Below are 19,776 nucleotides of genomic sequence, written 5' to 3' on the forward strand. Positions count from 1 at the left end.
GTTTCTGTATTTTAATTTCAACTTGTTTTAATATGTTTTAACATGTTTTCTCTTATTGTAAAGCACTTTGTGCCTTAATATCTGGAAAGGGGGTTTATAAAAAAAACTTAATTAAAGCCACTGAATATAAATTGGGACCCTCGCTTGTAAACCAGACAGGTTCAGAGGTTGCGGTGTTGAGTAGTTTCTACTGCAGTGTAATGTGCAGTGTCATGAGGAAGTTTGAAGGAGGTTGATCATCTCTGCTGATGTCGTGAGAGAGAGCAGAACCTCTGATCTGCAGCAGGTACTGTCTCTTTAAGGATGTCCTGTGTATAGTGTGCAGGTAAGTGACACCTGCCCTCTGTCTTATCTGGAAGAATCCAGCATGGTTTCCAGCTGTGATGGTGTAGAGTATGTGCTGGCCCGGTGGCCCGATGGCTGGCAGCAGTTTCAGGATGGCTTCTGAGGGTCTGAGTCTTGAGCGATTGAGAAATAATTCCAGCGGCTGATCCACACCCACGCTGGCCAGACTGACTGTTTCCTGTATGAACAGATATAGTTAAGTCAAAATTATTAGTTCTCTTGTTTGAATTTTTTATTTTTTTTTTTACAAATTTTACCAATACTGTGGTAGTGAAGTTTAATTGGATCAAGGAAGTTTGCAGAGTATTTACTTGAATACTTTTTTTGGTTTGAGGAAAGTCTTATTTCAGCTTGACTTGTTTATTTTCAGTTTTTAATTTAGTTTAAAACAATTAAAAGGACAATTTTCTGATTGTCTACAAAGCAAACCAGTTATCCTTTACCTTGCCTAATTATCTGAACTTGCCTTGATAATATAATAGCCTAGTTAAGCCTTTAAACTGTACTAAACAGCTGAAAACTGGTGCCTTGCAAAATAAGTACACTGTAAAACCCAATAGTGGAATTTATCAAATAAAATGAGTGTAGTTAACCCTGGAAGTTAATTCCACTCATTTGAAAATAGTTTTGAACAGAATTTCAAGAGTTCACACTTGGATAATGCTTGACTATACTAGCAGGTTTGGCATGCTGTCCCGGTAGAGAACCCTGAGCTTGGAAATAGATGAGCCTAAGGCTCCCGCCTTGTCAATAAGAAATAGGAGGGATACGAGATCAGGTAGTTCTCTAAAGCTCCCAGGGAATAGACCGCTAATCTTGCCAGTGTGTACGTATTAAGTGCTTTTACTTATGTTACATGTCCTTAGACTGTGGGGGGAAACCGAACATGTAAACTCCACACAAAAAGTGTCGACTGGCTCAGCTAGTACTTGAACCAACGACCTTCTTGCTGTGGGGCAGCAGTGTAAGCCACTAAGCCTCCGTGTCACCCGATCAGAATTGAGGAGGGAGAAAAGATGGATGGGGGGGTGGGTCTTCCAAAATGAAGATGAGGAATGAAGTTATGCTGCGGTCACACTAGAGTTTGTGTGTGCGAAATTTTGCTGTATGGCCCTGCGAAAAAGGGGCGGGATTAAACAAGACTATTAGATATTTTAAAAAGTGAGTGATTGGTCCATATTTTAAATTGTTTAAATTGTCATGTTTTGATCCTCGATTGGTCTCACACAATCTTGTTATGTGATTTCGCTGGTCAGAGTTCACTAAGCTTGAAGTTTCCAACGCAGCAAACTGCAAAAACTTGTCACATGAGCTTGTGTTTCCGGTCTAATGCATTCGAGTGTGTATGAATGGAAGTCAATGGAAAAAAAGGGCAGTGTGAACGCAGCTTCAGGCTGGATATTTATGCTACATTTGGAATGATTCAATTGGCTAACTAATGATTAGCAATAGGGACCAGCTGCAGTCAATCTCATGATCCTCACGAAATTATGCTGCGGTCACACTAGAGTTTGTGCTTCCAAAATGTTGGGTTACAGCGCTGCGAAAAGAGGCGGGATTAAAAAATAGGCGATAGATCCATGTTTTAAATTCCTGTCCAGAGAGGTCATGTTTTGATTTTCGATTGGTCTCACGCAATCATATGATGCGATTTCGCAGGCCAGAGCTTACCAAGCTTGGAGTTTACAACGCAACAAACTGCGAAACTCGTCACACGAGCTTGCGTTTCCGGTCTGACACATTTGCATGCCTTTGAATGGAAGTCTATGGGAAGAAAAGTCCAGTGTGACCGCAGCTTGAGTTTGTGGAACTTCACTAAGTGATTAAGTAAGTGCTGATTGAGCATTTCTAATGTTCAACTGCGTGTAGCAAGCAGAATAAAGCTGCGGTCAGTCTGTTTTACCGGTGTGATGTTTGAAGTGTGTCTTCTCCTGATACTTTTCTTTTGATGTCCATTGGTTTTGCAGCCGTAGCAGTTTTCAGGAGGAATATCGTTTTCATTTTCAGGTCCAGCAGCGTCACCTCCAAAACCAGCAGCTGATATACAGTGCCTACAAGTACAATCACGGTCAATCTCACTCATTAAATAGAGAGTAAAGATCAATAAATCACGCAAAATGGCAGATGGAGGTGTTTCTACCCACATCAGTAAACTGCAGTGGGAGAAATTGAAACATTTTACAAGACCATTCAAATTCTGCAGTAAGTTTTTTTTTCCACTTCAAAAGATGTTCTGTTGAGAATAAGTAACTTTAGAGCAGGGATCACACAACTTTTTCCTGGAGGGCCAGTGCCCTACAGATTTTAGCTCCAACTCTAATCAAACACACCTGAACAAGCTAATCACAGTCTTACTAGGTATACTTGAAGCACTCAGGCAGGTGTGTTGAGGCAAGTTGGAGCTAAACCCTGCAGGGCACCGGAACTCCAAGAACGAGATTGGTGACCTCTGCTTTAGAGCTATGTAATTAGCTGCTGGAATATATTCGATGGAGTACATTACTTAATCTACTAGTTCCTGTTCTTCAAAAATATTAGAACTTATTCATAACATAGTAATTGTTGATTATTAGTACTAAGTATTAGTGTTATTGGTACTTAATACATAAATACTACTTCTTTTTTCAGTAGTGATTAATAACCTTTTAATTGTACAGTCACAAGCTGTACATTTTTGCCATTGAATTCTTTTAAATGTGTCATAAACAAATCAACAATTCTGATTAATTACTGTATAACTCTGACTAGTACAAATTTGTATATGCGAGTAGATACTTGTTAGCTGTTAGTGCTTATTTCAAATACCTTTACATAATATTATTACATTCTAGTGCTTAATCATTAAGTAACTACTTATTTGTTAGAATAACACATTTATACATTTTAGTTTTTGTTTATTTCATACTATATTTATTTATTAGATACTAGAACCCATTTATGACATAATAGTACATATTCAATAGTAAATTTTTGGTAACCCATTCCTGGAATCGTGCATTTAACTCATCCAAGTGCACACACGTGACCAGGTGAGGGTCCAGTGACTTGTTAAAGAGCCCCTACAATGGGGTTTTAAAAATGACCATCATGTAGTGTGTAACACAGCTCTAAGTGAAGTGATATATCCAGCTAAGGCTTGAATCTGAAAGTGCACCGTGTTTAAAACTATTATTTCATCTATAAAAGAGTCGACTCATAGTGCTTGATAACGAGTGTTTAGCCGTTTCGGCATGACATCGATACAAAACTATAGCCCCGCTCAATTGTTGCGCAAACAAATCTGGGAAAATTGAAACCCCCGGCCCCGCCCACAAACATGCAAAGAAAAAGAGAAAACAAACACTGTAGCAGATCCCGGTTGAATCAAGTCGTGTAGACGCTGTGCTCAGCTGAATATTATTGGAAGTGTGAGAGGAAAGTTAGTGTTCCCCTTCGGTTGGGGAACTTCAGTGCCATGAATGGGAGGATTCGGATCAGAAGCCGCTTGTCTGGAGAGTATTGAACGGGCCAATGAATGAAATTAATTGGCAGCGTAAGCTTGCGCAGGTGTGCGACATCTGCAATTATCTCAGCATATAAGCACACCTGAAGCCAGCAGACGCCATCCTTTTCGCTTCAGATCCTTTCTGAGTGAGTCGATGAGGGTTCCTCTTGCTGATCAGCACTTCAGAGCGAACGAGTGTGTCTCCCGGTCCAGAGTGGGTCTTCGCGGTGGCAGACGGTCGAGCTGGGTTACTCCCTTGCCTGCGGTTCTTTGGGTCCGGTCCTCCAGAGCGGTGCGTATAGTTGCAACTTTCCTAAAAGAGCAACACAGTCGTGCAGCACGTCCTTTTCAGGATGGCGCTCCGACTGTGCGTTTCTGGATGCAGGGGTTTCCTGTCTCCGGATGATGGACACGATCACTGCATTGCATGTTTGGGGGTCCAGCATGTTAATGCGGTGCTCGCGGGCGGTTCATGTCGTCATTGCGATGCCATGACCGTTGCACAGCTAAGATCGCGGCTAACTTTCGCAAGAGAGCGAGCCACCCCAGTTGCCTCCTGCTCTAAAAAAGCAGCGGGCGCTCGGGCAGATCTGAGGGTTTCAGCGGGAGCTAATCCGCCGCCCACGGGCTCGCGGACCTCTCGCTCCTCACGGCGCTCCATCCAAGCTTCGGGTGGTGAGAGTGATCCGTCTAACCAGATGGTAGCTCTCACACTCGCTGACACCGGAGATCAGATGTCCTCCGCGGCATCGGAGGGTGGGCTTTCACTGTCCGACGAAGATCCGGACCCGCTCGCCCCCTCCGGGCAGGTGAGCGCTGTCAAATCGGATCCTGAAGCGGACATGTTAGCCGTGCTTTCCCGGGCTGCTTCGGCCGTGGGGTTGGAGATGGTTTATCCCCCAGCTCCCCGGCCGGACCGACTAGATGGGTGCTACGTAGAGGACCAGAAGGCGAAGCCTTCGAAGCCTCTCGTCCCCTTCTTCCCGGAAGTGCACAGTAGGCTCACGCAGTCCTGGAGGGCACCTTTCTCTGCCCGTGCTGCGAGTGCCTCCGCCCTCACCGCCCTTGACGGCGGAGCTGCCAGGGGGTATGAGGCGATCCCGTCAGTGGAGCGCGCTATCGCGGTCAATCTTTGTCCGCGTGGCGCCTCTACGTGGCGGGGTTTGCCCCGCCTCCCGTCCAAAGCCTGTAGGTTGTCTGCCTCCCTCGGAGCCAGAGCTTATAAGGCTGCGGGCCAGGCTGCTTCTGCTTTGCACGCGATGGCCACCTACCAGCGCTACCAAGCGCAGGCGCTGGCCGAGCTGCACGAGGGCGGGTCCAACCCAAGCTTATTACATGAGCTGCGCACCGCGACCGACTATGCTCTTCGGACTACTAAGTCCGCCGCGTGTGCGCTGGGGAGGACGATGTCCACACTTGTGGTTCAGGAACGCCACCTCTGGCTAAACCTGGCCGATATGCGCGACGTTGACAAAGTTCGCTTTCTTGACTCGCCCATATCCCAGGCTGGCCTGTTCGGCGACACCGTCGGTGAATTCACCCAGGAATTCAAGGCGGTGAAAGAGCAGTCGGATGCGATGGGCAATGTCATCTATCGGCGTGGCCGTAAGCCCGCTCCGCCCGCCGAGCCATCCACCTCCGCTGTTCCTCGCCGAGGGCGCCCGCCAACGAGTGCTGCCCCGCCCCCGCCTGCGCCTCCGGCCAAGCGGGCGCGGCGTTCACCTCGAAAGCAGGCAGCCCCTCCTGCCCAGGGCGCCGTTAAGTCCGGTAAACGGACCGCGAAGCGTCCCTGAGACAGGCCATCCGGAGAAGAGGAAACTTGCTCTTTCCCCGCTGGAGGGCGGGGCCCCGATAACAACGGTACTTTTCAGTGCCACCAAAACATCAGTAAAAGAGCACTTTTTCCCTTCCCCGGATGTGACTGCACGAGTTCTGCCAGTCCGGGACGCGCTGCCTTCCGGCTCGCAGACTCTACGTGCTTCGCCAGTGGCTCACGAGCGCTGGGGGGACGGTCTCCCTTTCCTCAGCCCTCCAGCCCCCTCTCCGGAGTCAGGGTGCGGAGCCAGAGCGAATCGCTCTCCTCCAGCTCTTCCGCGGGACCCTCGTGCTTCCCGGATCAGCACACCCACTCCGCGCTGCCCCACCGCTGGTACGTCAGCGATTGTAGCGATGACTCCATTAGCGAGGGCTCTGCCTGCCTGGTTAGCGCGGGCCAGCCCCTCGCGGTGGCTCATACGCACAATCAGACTCGGTTACGCGATTCAGTTCGCGAAACGGCCCCCCAAGTTTACGGGCGTGTATTTCTCCAGGGTCAACCCCCTGTCCGCCCCTGTCTTGCGAGAGGAGATTGCTGCCCTCCTGGCGAAGGGTGCAATCGAGCCGGTTCCTCCAGCCGAGATGGAGAGTGGGTTTTACAGCCCATACTTCATCGTACCCAAAAAGAGCGGTGGGTCACGGCCAATCCTAGATCTGCGCGTTTTGAACCGCTGTCTGCACAAGCTGCCGTTCAGAATGCTCACGCAGAGGCGCATTCTCCAATGCGTTCGTCCTCGGGATTGGTTTGCAGCCATAGACCTGAAGGACGCGTATTTCCATGTCTCCATTCTTCCACGCCACCGCCAATTTCTGCGGTTTGCGTTCGAGGGTCGAGCGTGGCAGTACAAGGTCCTCCCCTTCGGGCTCTCTCTGTCTCCGCGGGTCTTCACCAAACTCGCGGAGGGTGCCCTAGCGCCCCTTCGGCTCGCGGGCATTCGCATACTCAATTATCTCGACGACTGGCTGATTTTAGCCCACTCGCGGGAGCAATTGATTATGCACAGGGACAAGGTGCTTCGGCATCTCCGCCTACTGGGGCTTCAGGTCAACCGAGAAAAGAGCAAACTCGCCCCCGTGCAGAGGATTTCTTTTCTCGGGATGGAGCTGGACTCGATCACCATGGTAGCGCACCTCTCCGAGGAACGCGCTCGCCTGTTGCTGAACTGTCTGAGGGAGCTCGACAGCAAACTAGTGGTCCCACTGAAGTTCTTTCAGAGGCTCCTGGGGCATATGGCATCCGCAGCCGCCGTCACGCCGCTCGGGTTGCTCCATATGAGACCACTTCAGCACTGGCTTCACGATCGGGTCCCCAGACGCGCATGGCACGCGGGCACACACCGGGTCTCGGTTACTGCGCTGTGTCGCCGCGCCCTCAGCCCTTGGAACGACCCCTCGTTCCTACAGGCCGGTGTGCCTCTAGGACAGGCGTCCAGCCATGTTGTTGTTTCAACAGACGCTTCCAACACGGGTTGGGGGGCCGTGTGTCGCGGGCATGCGGCTGCGGGCCTCTGGAAGGGTGCCCAGCTGCATTGGCATATCAATCGCCTAGAGCTGTTGGCAGTGTTCCTCGCTCTCCACCGCTTTTTACCGGTGCTGGAGCGGCAACACGTGCTGGCCAGGACGGACAGTATGGCGGCGGCGGCGTATATCAACCGCATGGGGGGTATGCGCTCTCGCCGCATGTCTCAGCTCGCCCGCCGTCTGCTCCTCTGGAGTCACCCGCGGCTGAAATCGCTGCGCGCCATTCACGTCCCAGGCACGCTCAATCGTGCAGCCGATGCGCTCTCACGACAGCTGTTACGCCCTGGAGAATGGAGACTCCACCCCGAGTCTGTTCAGCTGAAATGGGCGCGATTCGGGGAGGCCCAGATCGATCTGTTTGCTTCCCCCGAGAACGCTCACTGCCAGTTGTTTTTTTCCCTGACCGAGGGCTCTCTCGGCACGGATGCACTGGCCCACAGCTGGCCTCGGGGCATGCGCAAGTATGCGTTTCCCCCAGTGAGCCTGCTCGCGCAGTTTCTGTGCAAGGTCAGGGAGGACGAGGAACAGGTTCTGCTAGTTGCGCCCCTTTGGCCCAACCGGACCTGGATATCAGAGCTCTCACTCCTCGCGACGGCCCTCCCCTGGCGGATCCCTTTGAGAGAGGACCTACTCTCTCAGGGACAGGGCACCATCTGGCACCCTCGCCCCGATCTTTGGAACCTCCACGTGTGGTCCCTAGACGCGAGGAAGACTTAGGTAACCTACCGACTGCGGTGGTTAATACCATCACTCAGGCTAGAGCCCCCTCCACGAGGCGCGCCTACGCCCTGAAGTGGAGTCTATTCACTGAATGGTGCGTCTCTCGCAGGGAAGACCCCCGAAATTGCCAGATTAGTGTTGTGCTCTCTTTCCTTCAAGAGAAGTTGGACAGCAGGCTGTCGCCCTCCACTCTCAAGGTTTACGTGGCCGCCATCTCCGCTTATCATAGCGCGGTAGCTGGCGGCACCATGGGAAAGCATAACCTGGTCATCCAGTTCCTTAGGCGTGCTAGGCAAATTAATCCATCTCGCCCCCCTCTCATGCCCTCTTGGGATCTCGCCCTCGTTCTCACGAGTCTGCGATCCGATCCCTTTGAGCCACTCGAATCAGTATCTCTAAGATTTCTGTCCCTGAAGACAGCTCTGCTGGTTGCGTTGGCCTCCATCAAGAGGGTCGGGGACCTGGAGGCATTTTCGGTCAGTGACTCGTGCCTGGAATTCGGGCCGGATTACTCTCACGTCATCCTGAGACCCCGCCCCGGTTATGTGCCCAAGGTTCCTACCACCCCCTTTAGAGATCAGGTAGTGAACCTGCAAGCGCTGCCCCCGGAGGAGGCAGACCCAGCCCTTTCTTTAATTTGTCCAGTTCGCGCTCTGCGCATTTATGTGGACCGTACTCAGAATTTTAGATCATCTGAGCAGCTCTTTGTCTGTTATGGCGGTCGGCAGCAGGGAAGTGCCGTATCAAAACAAAGATTATCCCACTGGATTGTGGATGCCATTTCACTCGCTTATTCGAGTCGAGGTCAGCCGTGTCCCCCGGGAGTTCGTGCACACTCCACTCGGAGCGTTGCATCCTCTTGGGCGCGTGCACGCGGCGCCTCTCTAACAGACATCTGTAGAGCTGCGGGCTGGGCGACACCCAACACATTTGCAAGGTTTTACAATCTGCGAGTGGAGCCGGTTTCCTCAAGGGTATTAGGTAACCCTTTGGTGATTGAGGAGACAACTCGGTAGGGTGTTGAAACACGCTTGCGGCGCCATTCTCCCTAACACGGAGGTACGTGCGCCTTTTTTATCTGTCAGTAAAGTTCCCCGTCAGGTGAGCCCTGCAGATTCCTCCGTGGCCCCCAGCACTGACTCAGCGGAGGAGTCACTTGCTGGCCCACTACGTTGTAGGTCTGCCCGCTGGTCAGCCCGCGTTTTGGGTATAGGTGCCTGCTATGCGTGATCCCCACTAGGCGATCCCATATGCTTATTCCGCCACGGTTAAGTCCCCCCCCTGGGCGGACCCGTGTCTTCCCTCTCCGCTAACCACTCTTTTGCTATGCGTACTCCCCCTTTTTAGGGCTAGTCCATAGGTAAATTCTGCCATCTATCCCCCCCCTTGGGTAACGGATGGCCTCCGCAGCGTCCTCCCTATCGGGATTGCACGCTTCCCAACGTACTGTCGTATTTCCTAGAATTATCTAGATGCTCACGACTTCCCAAAAAATATATCTAAATCCGTAAAACTTCTGTTGAAGTAGGATAAATTAGGGCCAGGGACACGTTGGAGGACCGCGCCCCCCATGATGTGGGTGCGTCACGCTTGCTTGACTATCTCCTCATCGGGGGTGTTGGTAAGGTGCAGTCATTATGGCGCTTTCCATATTCTCCCATTCATGGCACTGAAGTTCCCCAACCGAAGGGGAACGTTCGAGGTTACAGAAGTAACCCTTCGTTCCCCGAGGAGGGGAACGGAAGTGCCATATTCCGTCGCCATAATGACTGTCCCTTAGCTGTTTGAAAGTCTCTTCAGCTTAAAAGGATGGCGTCTGCTGGCTTCAGGTGTGCTTATATGCTGAGATAATTGCAGATGTCGCACACCTGCGCAAGCTTACGCTGCCAATTAATTTCATTCATTGGCCCGTTCAATACTCTCCAGATAAGCGGCTTCTGATCCGAATCCTCCCATTCATGGCACTTCCGTTCCCCTCCTCGGGGAACGAAGGGTTACTTCTGTAACCTCGAACGTTATTTTCTCTACCTAAAGACGAAACTGTAAAGAGACAGTTGTTAAGGTTTATTTTTCCAAAAATACCTCAGCACTATAGCCCCAGCCTTGTGTTGTGTTCCCGTGATTTTTCTGACACTTACAACAGGGGATATGTTAGCCGTTTGTTAAAGGAAGGATCAGAAAAGACTTTTGATGTGTGAGACTTTGTCAGAGCTCGACAGACACTTTACAGTACACAGTTCATGGACCAGTTTCTTCCTCCATTTCACAAGTGTAAGTACGTGTGATTAAAATGGTTGCCTTCTTGTTTTCTCTAGCTTGCAAATTATGTATTTAATTGTGTTTTGTTACTTGTAACCACTTGTACTGTATCAGGTTAACTCTTTATATTCTCATATCTAATGGTCTAATGCCACGTTAAAAAGGTGACGCGTGCTGCTTTGTTTACGGATTTAAATGCGTTTGTGAGCTCGCAATCCACTTCCACTACATCTATGAAATTACCGGAATTTTCCGGGATAAACAACACAATGGGAAGGTGGTGGGAGATAGGTCTGAAATGCGGGAGACTCTCGGGAAAAACAACAGTGTTGGCAGGTATGCTCACACATACACTCTGCACTCTGACTACTTCAATATTGTTGAGAAGCCATGATGAACATTTCACTCTGTCTAGCGCTGGACGCAGTTTTTTCAAAATGGCGACAACCAATCGCAACGGATTGTCATCGGTCCAATCAGCACAGATTAGGTTCCTGCTAAGGAAGGGTTTGGGAACAAATGATTCGCTGAACGGATCATATGGGAGTCGCCGGGATTAGGTAAAAATAAATGCATATTAGAAGACAATGAATGTGTTTTTTTGACCTTGCATGCATATCTGTTGTTGGAGAACCAAAACATGACCCTTTTAAATGTATAATAGGGGCTCTTTAAAGGGACTCACCTATGTTATGATATTGAGGGAGGAAGAGAGAACTGCTAATTAACTGCCAGTAAAAGGATTCAAACTTTGGCCATCATGCTTTAACTGGCCATTATGATGAGTCATAACATAAGCAGTTGTGACAAGTAAGACAAGAAAAGTTACCAGTAATAGTTATAAATGCCTATCCCCCCACAACAGTGCTTGGCTGAGAATGTGTCTTTGAAGGTAAGGGAAAGCTGATCTTGTTTAGTAATAGTTAATTTAACCCTTTTACATACAAGTTTTAAATACTATTTCAACTGATGCCTATCAGAAGTTAATTAGAATGCATTACTTTTGTGTTTCTATGATGATGCATCTGCTCAATGCAGAGGTGATTAGAGCTGCTGGATTTACCCCACATCAATTCATCAACTTCTCCTAAACCACACAAAAGTAAGTGGCTGTTTAACTTGGAGAAGAATATAATAAATGTTCTAGTTACCTACAAATGTGTATCTTTTGTGAAAAACACTGTTTAAAAGTATGGCTAAAACTATTATTATTTCACATTAGCATGCATTTTGCAAAGCTAATTTAATATTTCCGAGTTATTGTGTGCATTAAAACGTCTGCAACAAACGTAAATGTTACTTCAGTACTGATAGTTTGATGTTTGACAAGCGCCATGCTCATGTTTTTAACACTGGCTTGTTGGTAGTAGTCAAATATGCCCACAGCTTGGTTTTTCCCAGACAGAAATGGAGAGCTGTAACTTTGTCTTAAAATATTTAAAAACTAAAGACTTTTCAGATAAAACAAAGATGAAGTTCTATAGGCACTCAAGATTAATATGATCACTATGTACCTGTTTTATATGGTATTATTTAAAAGGGGTTTCATTTAAACTGTATCACACAAAAATACTATTACAATTGTTTTTAAAAATGATGAACTACAAAAATAAGGAAATATTGTACTGGAAATATGGTCATACTGTAAAAGAAATCATATTGTTCCGTATGTGTTCTATGAGTGGACCATTTTCAGAATATTCTCTTCAAAATTGTTCATAGAATGTATAGATCAATGATATTTTATACTTTATACATTATATGAAATGCTACGGTATGTCAATGAACTGTAGGAGCATTTCATGCACATCTCACCCCTGTCCTGCTCTGTAATAACCAGCTGGGCACCCGCACGCAAATCCACCCTGTGTGTTAGAGCAGCCGTATCTGCAGGGGTTCATGAAGGACCCGCACTCGTCTACATCCTCACAGCTAGTAGATGCAGGATCAAAGGTGAAGCCAGATGGGCAGCCACACTTGAAACTGCCCAAAGTGTTGAAACAGGAAGCTGAACCACAGTTGTCTGCGTTCAAGCACTCATTGTCATCTGCAGAACAGAAAAGATGAATTGTATGGTTGCATTGTAATGATTTTAAAGCAACGGTTCGCCCAAAATGAAAATCACTCACTATTTACTCACCCTCAAGTGGTTACAAACCTCTATGTATACCTTTCTTCTGTTCAGACAAAAGAAGATTCTGAAAAAGCTCAAACCATTGACTTTCATAATAAGAACAAAATCCTTATTTGTGTCCAACAGAAAAAAGAAACTCAAAGAGGTTTGAAATAAGTAAGAAGTAATTAAACAATGGCAGATTTTTTTATTTTTGGGTAAAATATTGCATTGTTTAAAAAGGTAATGATTCGCACTTATGAAGTAATTGCTTCCTACCGTTTTTATTTTTACATTCTTCGGGTGATACAAAAACTCAAATGTTTCAGCACAATGCCTTCACAAAAAATGCTTTTCTTGCTTCGATTTTTTTATCCTGTTTCTAGAAGCAATTTCTAGACAAGCAAAACATAAATTCTTGTTTTGAGAAATAATATGCCAATATTAAGTGAGCTTTTCCTTAAAACAAGCTAAATAATCTGCCAATGGTGTGAGCAAATTAATCTTGTTTTTTTCTTTTGATTTAAGATTATTTTGCTTACCCCATTGGCAGATTATTTTGCTTAAGGAAAAGTTATAAATAATTTTAAAATAATAACTCAAACCTATTCCAAATACAGGAAATCCAGCGAAACTGAGAACTGTCAAGGGTTCTCTTATTTTTCTTTATAGCGATATTCCTCATTTTAAATACATATGGCCACCCGCTTCGAATGTTATCACCTGATTAAAGTTAAAATATTACATGTGTAAACATAATAGCAGCGATGCACGTGCTAAACAACTCATAGGGTTGTTTGAAATCTAACGTTAATATGATGATTTATTCTTATCAACGCGTTGCTTGCCAAATGTTGTTGATGTGAGATTTTATTCAGTTTAATCGGCATACTTATAGTTTAACGAGCGCTCATGATGGCTATTACCACGTACACACATAGTGACTAGTGATCCATCAGAGCCTTCACAGCACCAGGGGGGAGAGTGCACCAGTCACTGAATCCAGCATAGGGATTCTCAACTCACCGCCACATTCTGTCTTTATATTATGCTCTGAGCTTGTCATAAAGCTCAATGCTCAGGTGTTGTATAAAAATCTTTCGAGAATAAATCTGACTTCCGCTTCATCCCACAGCACCTTCAGTTAGTTTCAAACTCACAGCGGTTTATTATAAACCTTTCATCGATCATGGTTCCCGCATCTGACAGCAAGAACGAACATAGAAATGTTGTCTGATTGACAAACAGCTCCTACATGTGTTCAAAAAAATCTAAAACACCAAATGGAACGAATTCATGCCACGTTTGCTAAAGTAGTACTATCTGTAATTAGCTTTTTGCTTGTACGGTGGCTCTGAATTGTCAAAACACCTCTCAAAATGCCTTTGCGGACAATACATAATTGTACTCATGTACATTACAGTCACACGTTTTATTCAAGAACATCTAAGCTGGATTCAGTTCTTAGTTCTTTCATTTTCATTGAACTTAAAGTATATTTATTAAATGTGTTTGTTAATTAAGTCCCATTTTGTTATTTAACCAAATGTTTTTATACACAAGTCAAGTTGCATGTTAATTTGCTATGCGAAGAAAAAAAAGTATTTTGCATGCTTTAAAATTATAAATATAGGTCTATATAATTACCTTGCAATTTTGAATTTTTTTTTTTTGCTTTGAGTAGGCTATTAAATTTATAAAATCAGATCAAACTTTTATAAGGTTTTAAAAATAAAATCAGTTGTTCGTTGTTTAAAAATATAACATTTTAAATTATTTATGATTATCGGCAATAGTATATCGGCTATCAAACTCCAAATCTTAAGATTATTAAGAGTTATTAATAACTTAAGAGTTATCGGTTATCGATATCGACCAAAAATCCATATCGACGCATCCCTGCTTAATACAAAAGTTATTGTCAATTATGCCTACATGGAAAGTAATCATGATATAGCTCTCTAGTTAAATGTCACAAAAAGCTTAAAAAAATGTACGTGTTTGTATACTGACCCACACACTGGTTCCACTGCTGGTGTTGTGTGTAACCCTGTGGACAGCTGCAGCGAAAACCTCCAGCAACATTCTGACAACCGAACTGACACCTGTGATCCCGTGCACACTCATCTACATCTGAGAAAAAGAAACAACTCTATCAGTTTTTACAAATTTGACTGAAGTGGATTGAACATAAAAAAATTACGTTGTCTCCAAAATATGTATTGTATTTAGTGAAATGTATTCAGTTTTCCCCTACAATTGAAGCTAATATGAGCTAACATTGTCTTATGTGATGCTCAACACACACATATCTGTTAAAATCTCAACAAAAAAGTACTCAAGGGTTTCTTGAACCTTTCAAGTGCAATTTATGTGCCCATCTCTGTCACAAACACATAATTCATACCATCACAGTTGTGGCCGAGAGAGTCCAGACTGAAGCCCTGGGGACACTCACAGCTGAAGCTTCCCACTGAATTCTGACATGCTCCTTGCAGGCCACACGGTGTTAGGTCTGACAAACATTCATCAATATCTGAGTGAAGACAGAAAGCAACATCTTACCATTGTAACGGCAAAATGACACACGACAGACACACCTAACTAACATACTGCTTTTTAGCCTATTTGCTATTATCATTATTACATGTAAACTAAATATATAGCTGTAATATTTCCAAACAATTAGTGGTTAATTCCACTAAGGCGATCTCTGGATACAGTGAGAAATAAGCAGATGCAACGTGGGTGAATATATACAGTTGAAGTCAGAATTATTAACCTCCCTGAATTATTAGCCCCCCTGTTATTTTTGCCCAATTTCTGTTTAACGGAGGGAAGATTGTTTTCCACATATTTCTAAACATAATAGTTTTAATAACTAATTTCTGATAACTGCTCTATTTTATCTTTGCCATGATGACAGCACATAATATTTGACTAGATATTTTTCAAGACACTTCTTTACAGCTTAAAGTGACATTTAAAGGCTTAATGTTGATTAGGTTAACCCTAAAATGGTTAAAAAAAAAATTAAAAACTGCTTTTGTTCTAGCCGAAATAAAACAAATAAGACTTTCTCCAGAAAAAAAAATACTATCTAAGCTTCAGTGTTCTTCTGTGTAATGAGGAGAACCTTACAGAAGGACAACCATCTGTACAGCAATCCACCAATCAGGTCTGTATGGTAGAGTGGCCAGACAGAAGCCACACCCGCCTGAAATTTGCCAAAAGGCATCTGAAGGATTCTCTGAACATAAGAAATTAAATTCTCTGGTCTGATGAAACTAAAATTAAACTCTTTGGAGTAAATGCCAGGTGTTACGTTTGGAAAAAACAGTAGTGACTGGAAGACTAGTCAGGATAGAGGGAAAGATGAACGCAGCAATGTAGAGACATCCTGAATGAAAACCTGCTTCAGAGTGCTCTTGACCTCAGGCTGAGGCAACGGTTCATCTTCCAATGACCTAAAGCACACCACCAAAATATCAATGGAGTGGCTTCAAATGAACTCAGTGAATGTCCTTGAGTAGCCAAGCCAGAGCCCAGACCTAAATCCTATTGAACATCTCTGGAGAAATCTGAAAATGGCTGTACACTGTCGTTCTCCATCCAACCTGATAGAGCTTGAGAGGTGTGGAAAAAAAGGAATTTATTTTTATTACTTTTGTGTCTTTATTTTTTATTAGAAAAATGTTCTTTTTAATTTGTCAGATACCAGAGAAAGTCTTATTTGTTTTATTTTGGCTAGATTAAAAGCAGTTTTTTATTTTTTAAAAAACATTTTAAGGTCAAAATTATTAGCGCCTTTAAGCTATATTATTTTTTCGATAGTCTACAGAACAAACCATTACCCAGACATACTTGAAGAGGGAAATAGCAGAATAAGAATAAATATAGTGCCGGGGCCCTTGTTCCAGACTGCTGTCTAATAAGAAGTCTAGACATGTCACAAGTTGTCATGATGCTTGTAGAAGTTGTGCAACATATTAAAGATGCACTTAATTTATTTAGTTCTGGTATTCAGAGAAGGGTTGCAGAAAAGAGGAAGTATGTCTGGGGGCAACACTCAAAGGACGACAGAATGACTGATAAGTGTTGTTAAACCACATCTCCACCTGTCAATATCAGTTGTGTATGTATGCTGGAGTCAGGAAAATGTAAGTTAGTTACAAACCTCCTGAATGTAATTCTTGTATTGCATTGGGGTAATCTAACCCAGAGCTCTGTCATCGAATTATTCATTTGTATCTAATAAATTACTAATATTTTTGGCATTGAAGAAAACCCTCTCCTGACCTTTTTTAATGAACATGCATAGAATTGGCTTGATTTTCCAACAGAGGTACTGCAAAGAGGAATGGACAAAAACTCCCAAAGATAAGTGTGCCAAGCTTGTGGCCGCATATTCAAAAAGACTTGAGGCTGTAATTGCTGCCAAAGGTGCATCAACAAAGTATTGAGCAAAGGCTGTGAATACTGATGTACATGTGATTTTTTAGGCTTTTTATTTTAAATAAATTTGCAACAATTAAAAAAAAAAAATCTTTTTCAGTTTGTCATTAATGTGGACAAAGTGAAGCGCTATGAATACTTTCCGAATGCACTGTAAAAAAGGGTTTGTACAAATAGACAATTATTCCCACTACCACTGTATTTATGATGTAAGCCTTTGTGTAAAGACAATTTTCTAACCCCTGTGGGTATAGACAAATACGTTTAGTGAGTTGAATTTAATTGTTTTTATCACTGGATTTGGCTTTTACTGTTTTAGTAGTCAAAGGTCATCTAAGAAGGACGTATGTTTCACCTCTGCAAGCTCTGTGATGCTGGCTGAAACCTGCTGGACACTTGCATGTGAATCCACCGATGGTGTTCATGCACGAGAACTGGCAGTTGTGTCGTCTGCTCTGACATTCATCCACATCTATAAATGAAAAACTCCAGTCAAGCTACTGCTTTCACCCTGTAGGCAGAAAGACATCTCAAGGACATCTCGACGTATTAAAAGTCTAAAAAGTCCACTCTGTCATCAGCAATTGATAAACTATTCATTACTCAAATTACACCACATGTCCTCAATACACAGTGCTTACACAGCCATTTGTACTCTAAACAATGCATTCATTCAGGTCTATCGAGACAAATTAATAATGGCACACCAAAGTAGTAATAAAGCAGTGCTAATTGAATATGGAGGAAATTAGAATCAGAGGAAAACTTTAACATTCTGAACATTGTAAGAATATAACAGAATATTTCGTACCTTTGCATGACCTGTTGTCATTCTGCAGAGTGTAACCACGGGGACAGGAACATGCATAGCTGCCCTCGGTGTTCTTACATATGAAGTTACAGGGTTTTGGAGACATACCACATTCATCGACATCTGACAGAAACACAATCACACAGCCGTGAAAAGCAGGCAATGCTTCAATATATCATGTGGATTTAAATGACTGATGGTCATAAAGCAGTTTTGGGGATGTACCAACACATGCGGTTCCTGCAGTAGATGCTATGTATCCTGGTTTGCAGTGGCATCTGTAAGAGCCCATCATGTTGATACAAGCGCCATTGGCACAGACATCTGGAATTAGTTTACACTCATCTATATCTGTGAATAATTAAAAGATTTACTGACAACTGAAATCTTAAAGACAGCATAAATAGGACAAGGCAAATGGTTTTTATTTTCTGTTGAGATATACAGCCAGCCTGAATTATTAGTCCCCCTGTTTATTTTTTTGCCCAATTTCTGTTTAACGGAGAAATTTCTCAACACATTTTTAAACATAATAATTTTAATAACTCATTTCTAATAACTGATTTATTTTATCTTTGCCATGATGACAGTTAATGATATTTGACTAGATATTTTTCAAGACACTTCTATACAGCTTAAAGTGACATTTAAAGGCTTAACTTGGTTAATTAAGGTAACTAGGCAGGTTAGAATAATTAGGCAAGTTATTGTATAACGATGGTTTGTTCTGTAGACTATGAAAAAATATAGCTTAAAGGGGCTAACAATTTTGACCTTAAAATGGTTTTAAAAAATTGAAAAACTGCTTTTATTCTTGCCAAAATAAAACAAATAAGACTTTGTCTAGAAGAAAAAATATTATCAAACATACTGTCAAAATTTCCTTGCTCTGTTAAACATCATTTGGTAAAAATGTAAAAAAGAAATGAAAATTCAAAGGGGGGCTAATTATTCTGACTTCACCTGTATATATTAGTAAAAGGGCTTATTGAAAAAAAGGTTTAAAGGAACACTGCAGTTTTTTTATGGAAAAACAAGTCACCTAGAGTTAAACAGGTGAATTTGACCATTTTTGAATCTATTTAGCCAATCCCCAGCTCTGGTTGGAGTGCTTATATTTTAGCTTAGCATAAGTTATTGAATCAGATTAGACCATTAGCATTCCGCTCACAAAATTCAAAAAATATCATTTTCCTATTTAAAGCTTGACTCTTCTGTAGTTACATGGCTTACTAAGACTAATGCAAAATGAAAAGTTGATATTTTCTAGGTCAATAAGGCTAAGAACTTTACTCTTATTCCAGCGTAATAATCAGGGGACTTTGCTGTGTTACCATGGCTGCAGCAGGCATAATGATATTATCAAGCCTGTGGATTATTTTCAGGTGCTGCATAATTTATTATATTATAGTGATATAGAGAGTTAAACAATTAATCAAATCCATCAATGCTAAGTTAAGCTAAAAGTGCTCCTGCCAAACTCGGTGATGGGCTGAATGGATTTAAATACTGTAAAACTCAACTGCTTAACTCTTGGGGAGTTGAGCCTATTTCCAAAAAAAGGTGGAGTGTTCCTTTAAGGTAAAGACTTGATTTTGTCCTTGCGTAATTGATTGGCTGGTTGTCATTTCTCTTTCGGTCCCATACTAAATAAATCAAGGAAAATCTTAATAATACATTGTTTAAATGTCTTTGTTGCATATGTTCCATGAATTTACTATAGTAACTACAATTAATTGCATGCATCTGATCATAAACTGTAACAAGCAACCTTAAAATAAATTGTAACCAAACTCTCTTTCTAATTGAGGTCTAAGTGTTTCTGAGCTAATGATCAAATTCTCACCATTTGCAGACCCTCAAGTGACTCCAAACCTTAATGTTTTTTTCTTTTGCGTTTAAAAACAAAAGAAGACATTTTGAAGAAGGTTGGAAACCGGTAGCCATTGACATGTATAGTAAATGGTTACAAGTTTACAACATTCTTTAAAATATCTTTATATATTATATTACACAGAAGTAAATTCTAAAATAACAAAAATATCTTTAATGTGTTTTGTGTACTTTTTATATTGTATTATGATATTATTTATTCCTTAATTTTTTAGATAATTTTTTTAATTGCTAGTAGCTGGCACTCACTGACTAGTATTTTCATTGTATTTTTCCATTCATAGTATTTTTCTTCCTATTATGGTAGTCGATGGGTCTAGCAACCAACATTTTGTCTTTTGTATTCAACAGAAGACAAAA

General features: G+C 43.2%; 1 protein-coding gene across 9 annotated transcripts in view; it reads right to left on the reverse strand.

The window, feature by feature from the left end:
• fbn2a (fibrillin 2a) overlaps positions 1-19,776 on the reverse strand; it is a 168,160-nt gene that overhangs the window by 33 nt on the left and 148,351 nt on the right. For 6 of the 9 annotated variants that reach the window (XR_012386197.1, XR_012386195.1, XM_073914542.1 and 3 more), the window contains 8 exons: positions 17,749-17,874; positions 17,524-17,646; positions 17,068-17,184; positions 14,665-14,793; positions 14,271-14,390; positions 11,960-12,191; positions 2,249-2,396; positions 1-523 (listed from right to left, as the gene is read on the reverse strand). The exon at positions 1-523 is cut by the window's left edge and continues 33 nt beyond it. Coding sequence is in view for 6 of the 9 variants with exons in the window: in XM_073914542.1 (XP_073770643.1) it covers positions 188-523; positions 2,249-2,396; positions 11,960-12,191; positions 14,271-14,390; positions 14,665-14,793; positions 17,068-17,184; positions 17,524-17,646; positions 17,749-17,874 (1,331 nt within the window). In the remaining 3 variants the exon portion in view is untranslated. The remainder of the gene's footprint in view (positions 524-2,248; positions 2,397-11,959; positions 12,192-14,270; positions 14,391-14,664; positions 14,794-17,067; positions 17,185-17,523; positions 17,647-17,748; positions 17,875-19,776) is intronic. The other 3 variants (XR_012386196.1, XM_073914544.1, XM_073914543.1) reach the window with 1 other exon arrangement.

Source organism: Danio rerio, chromosome 10 (genome assembly GCF_049306965.1).
Source record: "Danio rerio strain Tuebingen ecotype United States chromosome 10, GRCz12tu, whole genome shotgun sequence".
In the NCBI taxonomy this organism is placed as follows: domain Eukaryota; kingdom Metazoa; phylum Chordata; class Actinopteri; order Cypriniformes; family Danionidae; genus Danio; species Danio rerio.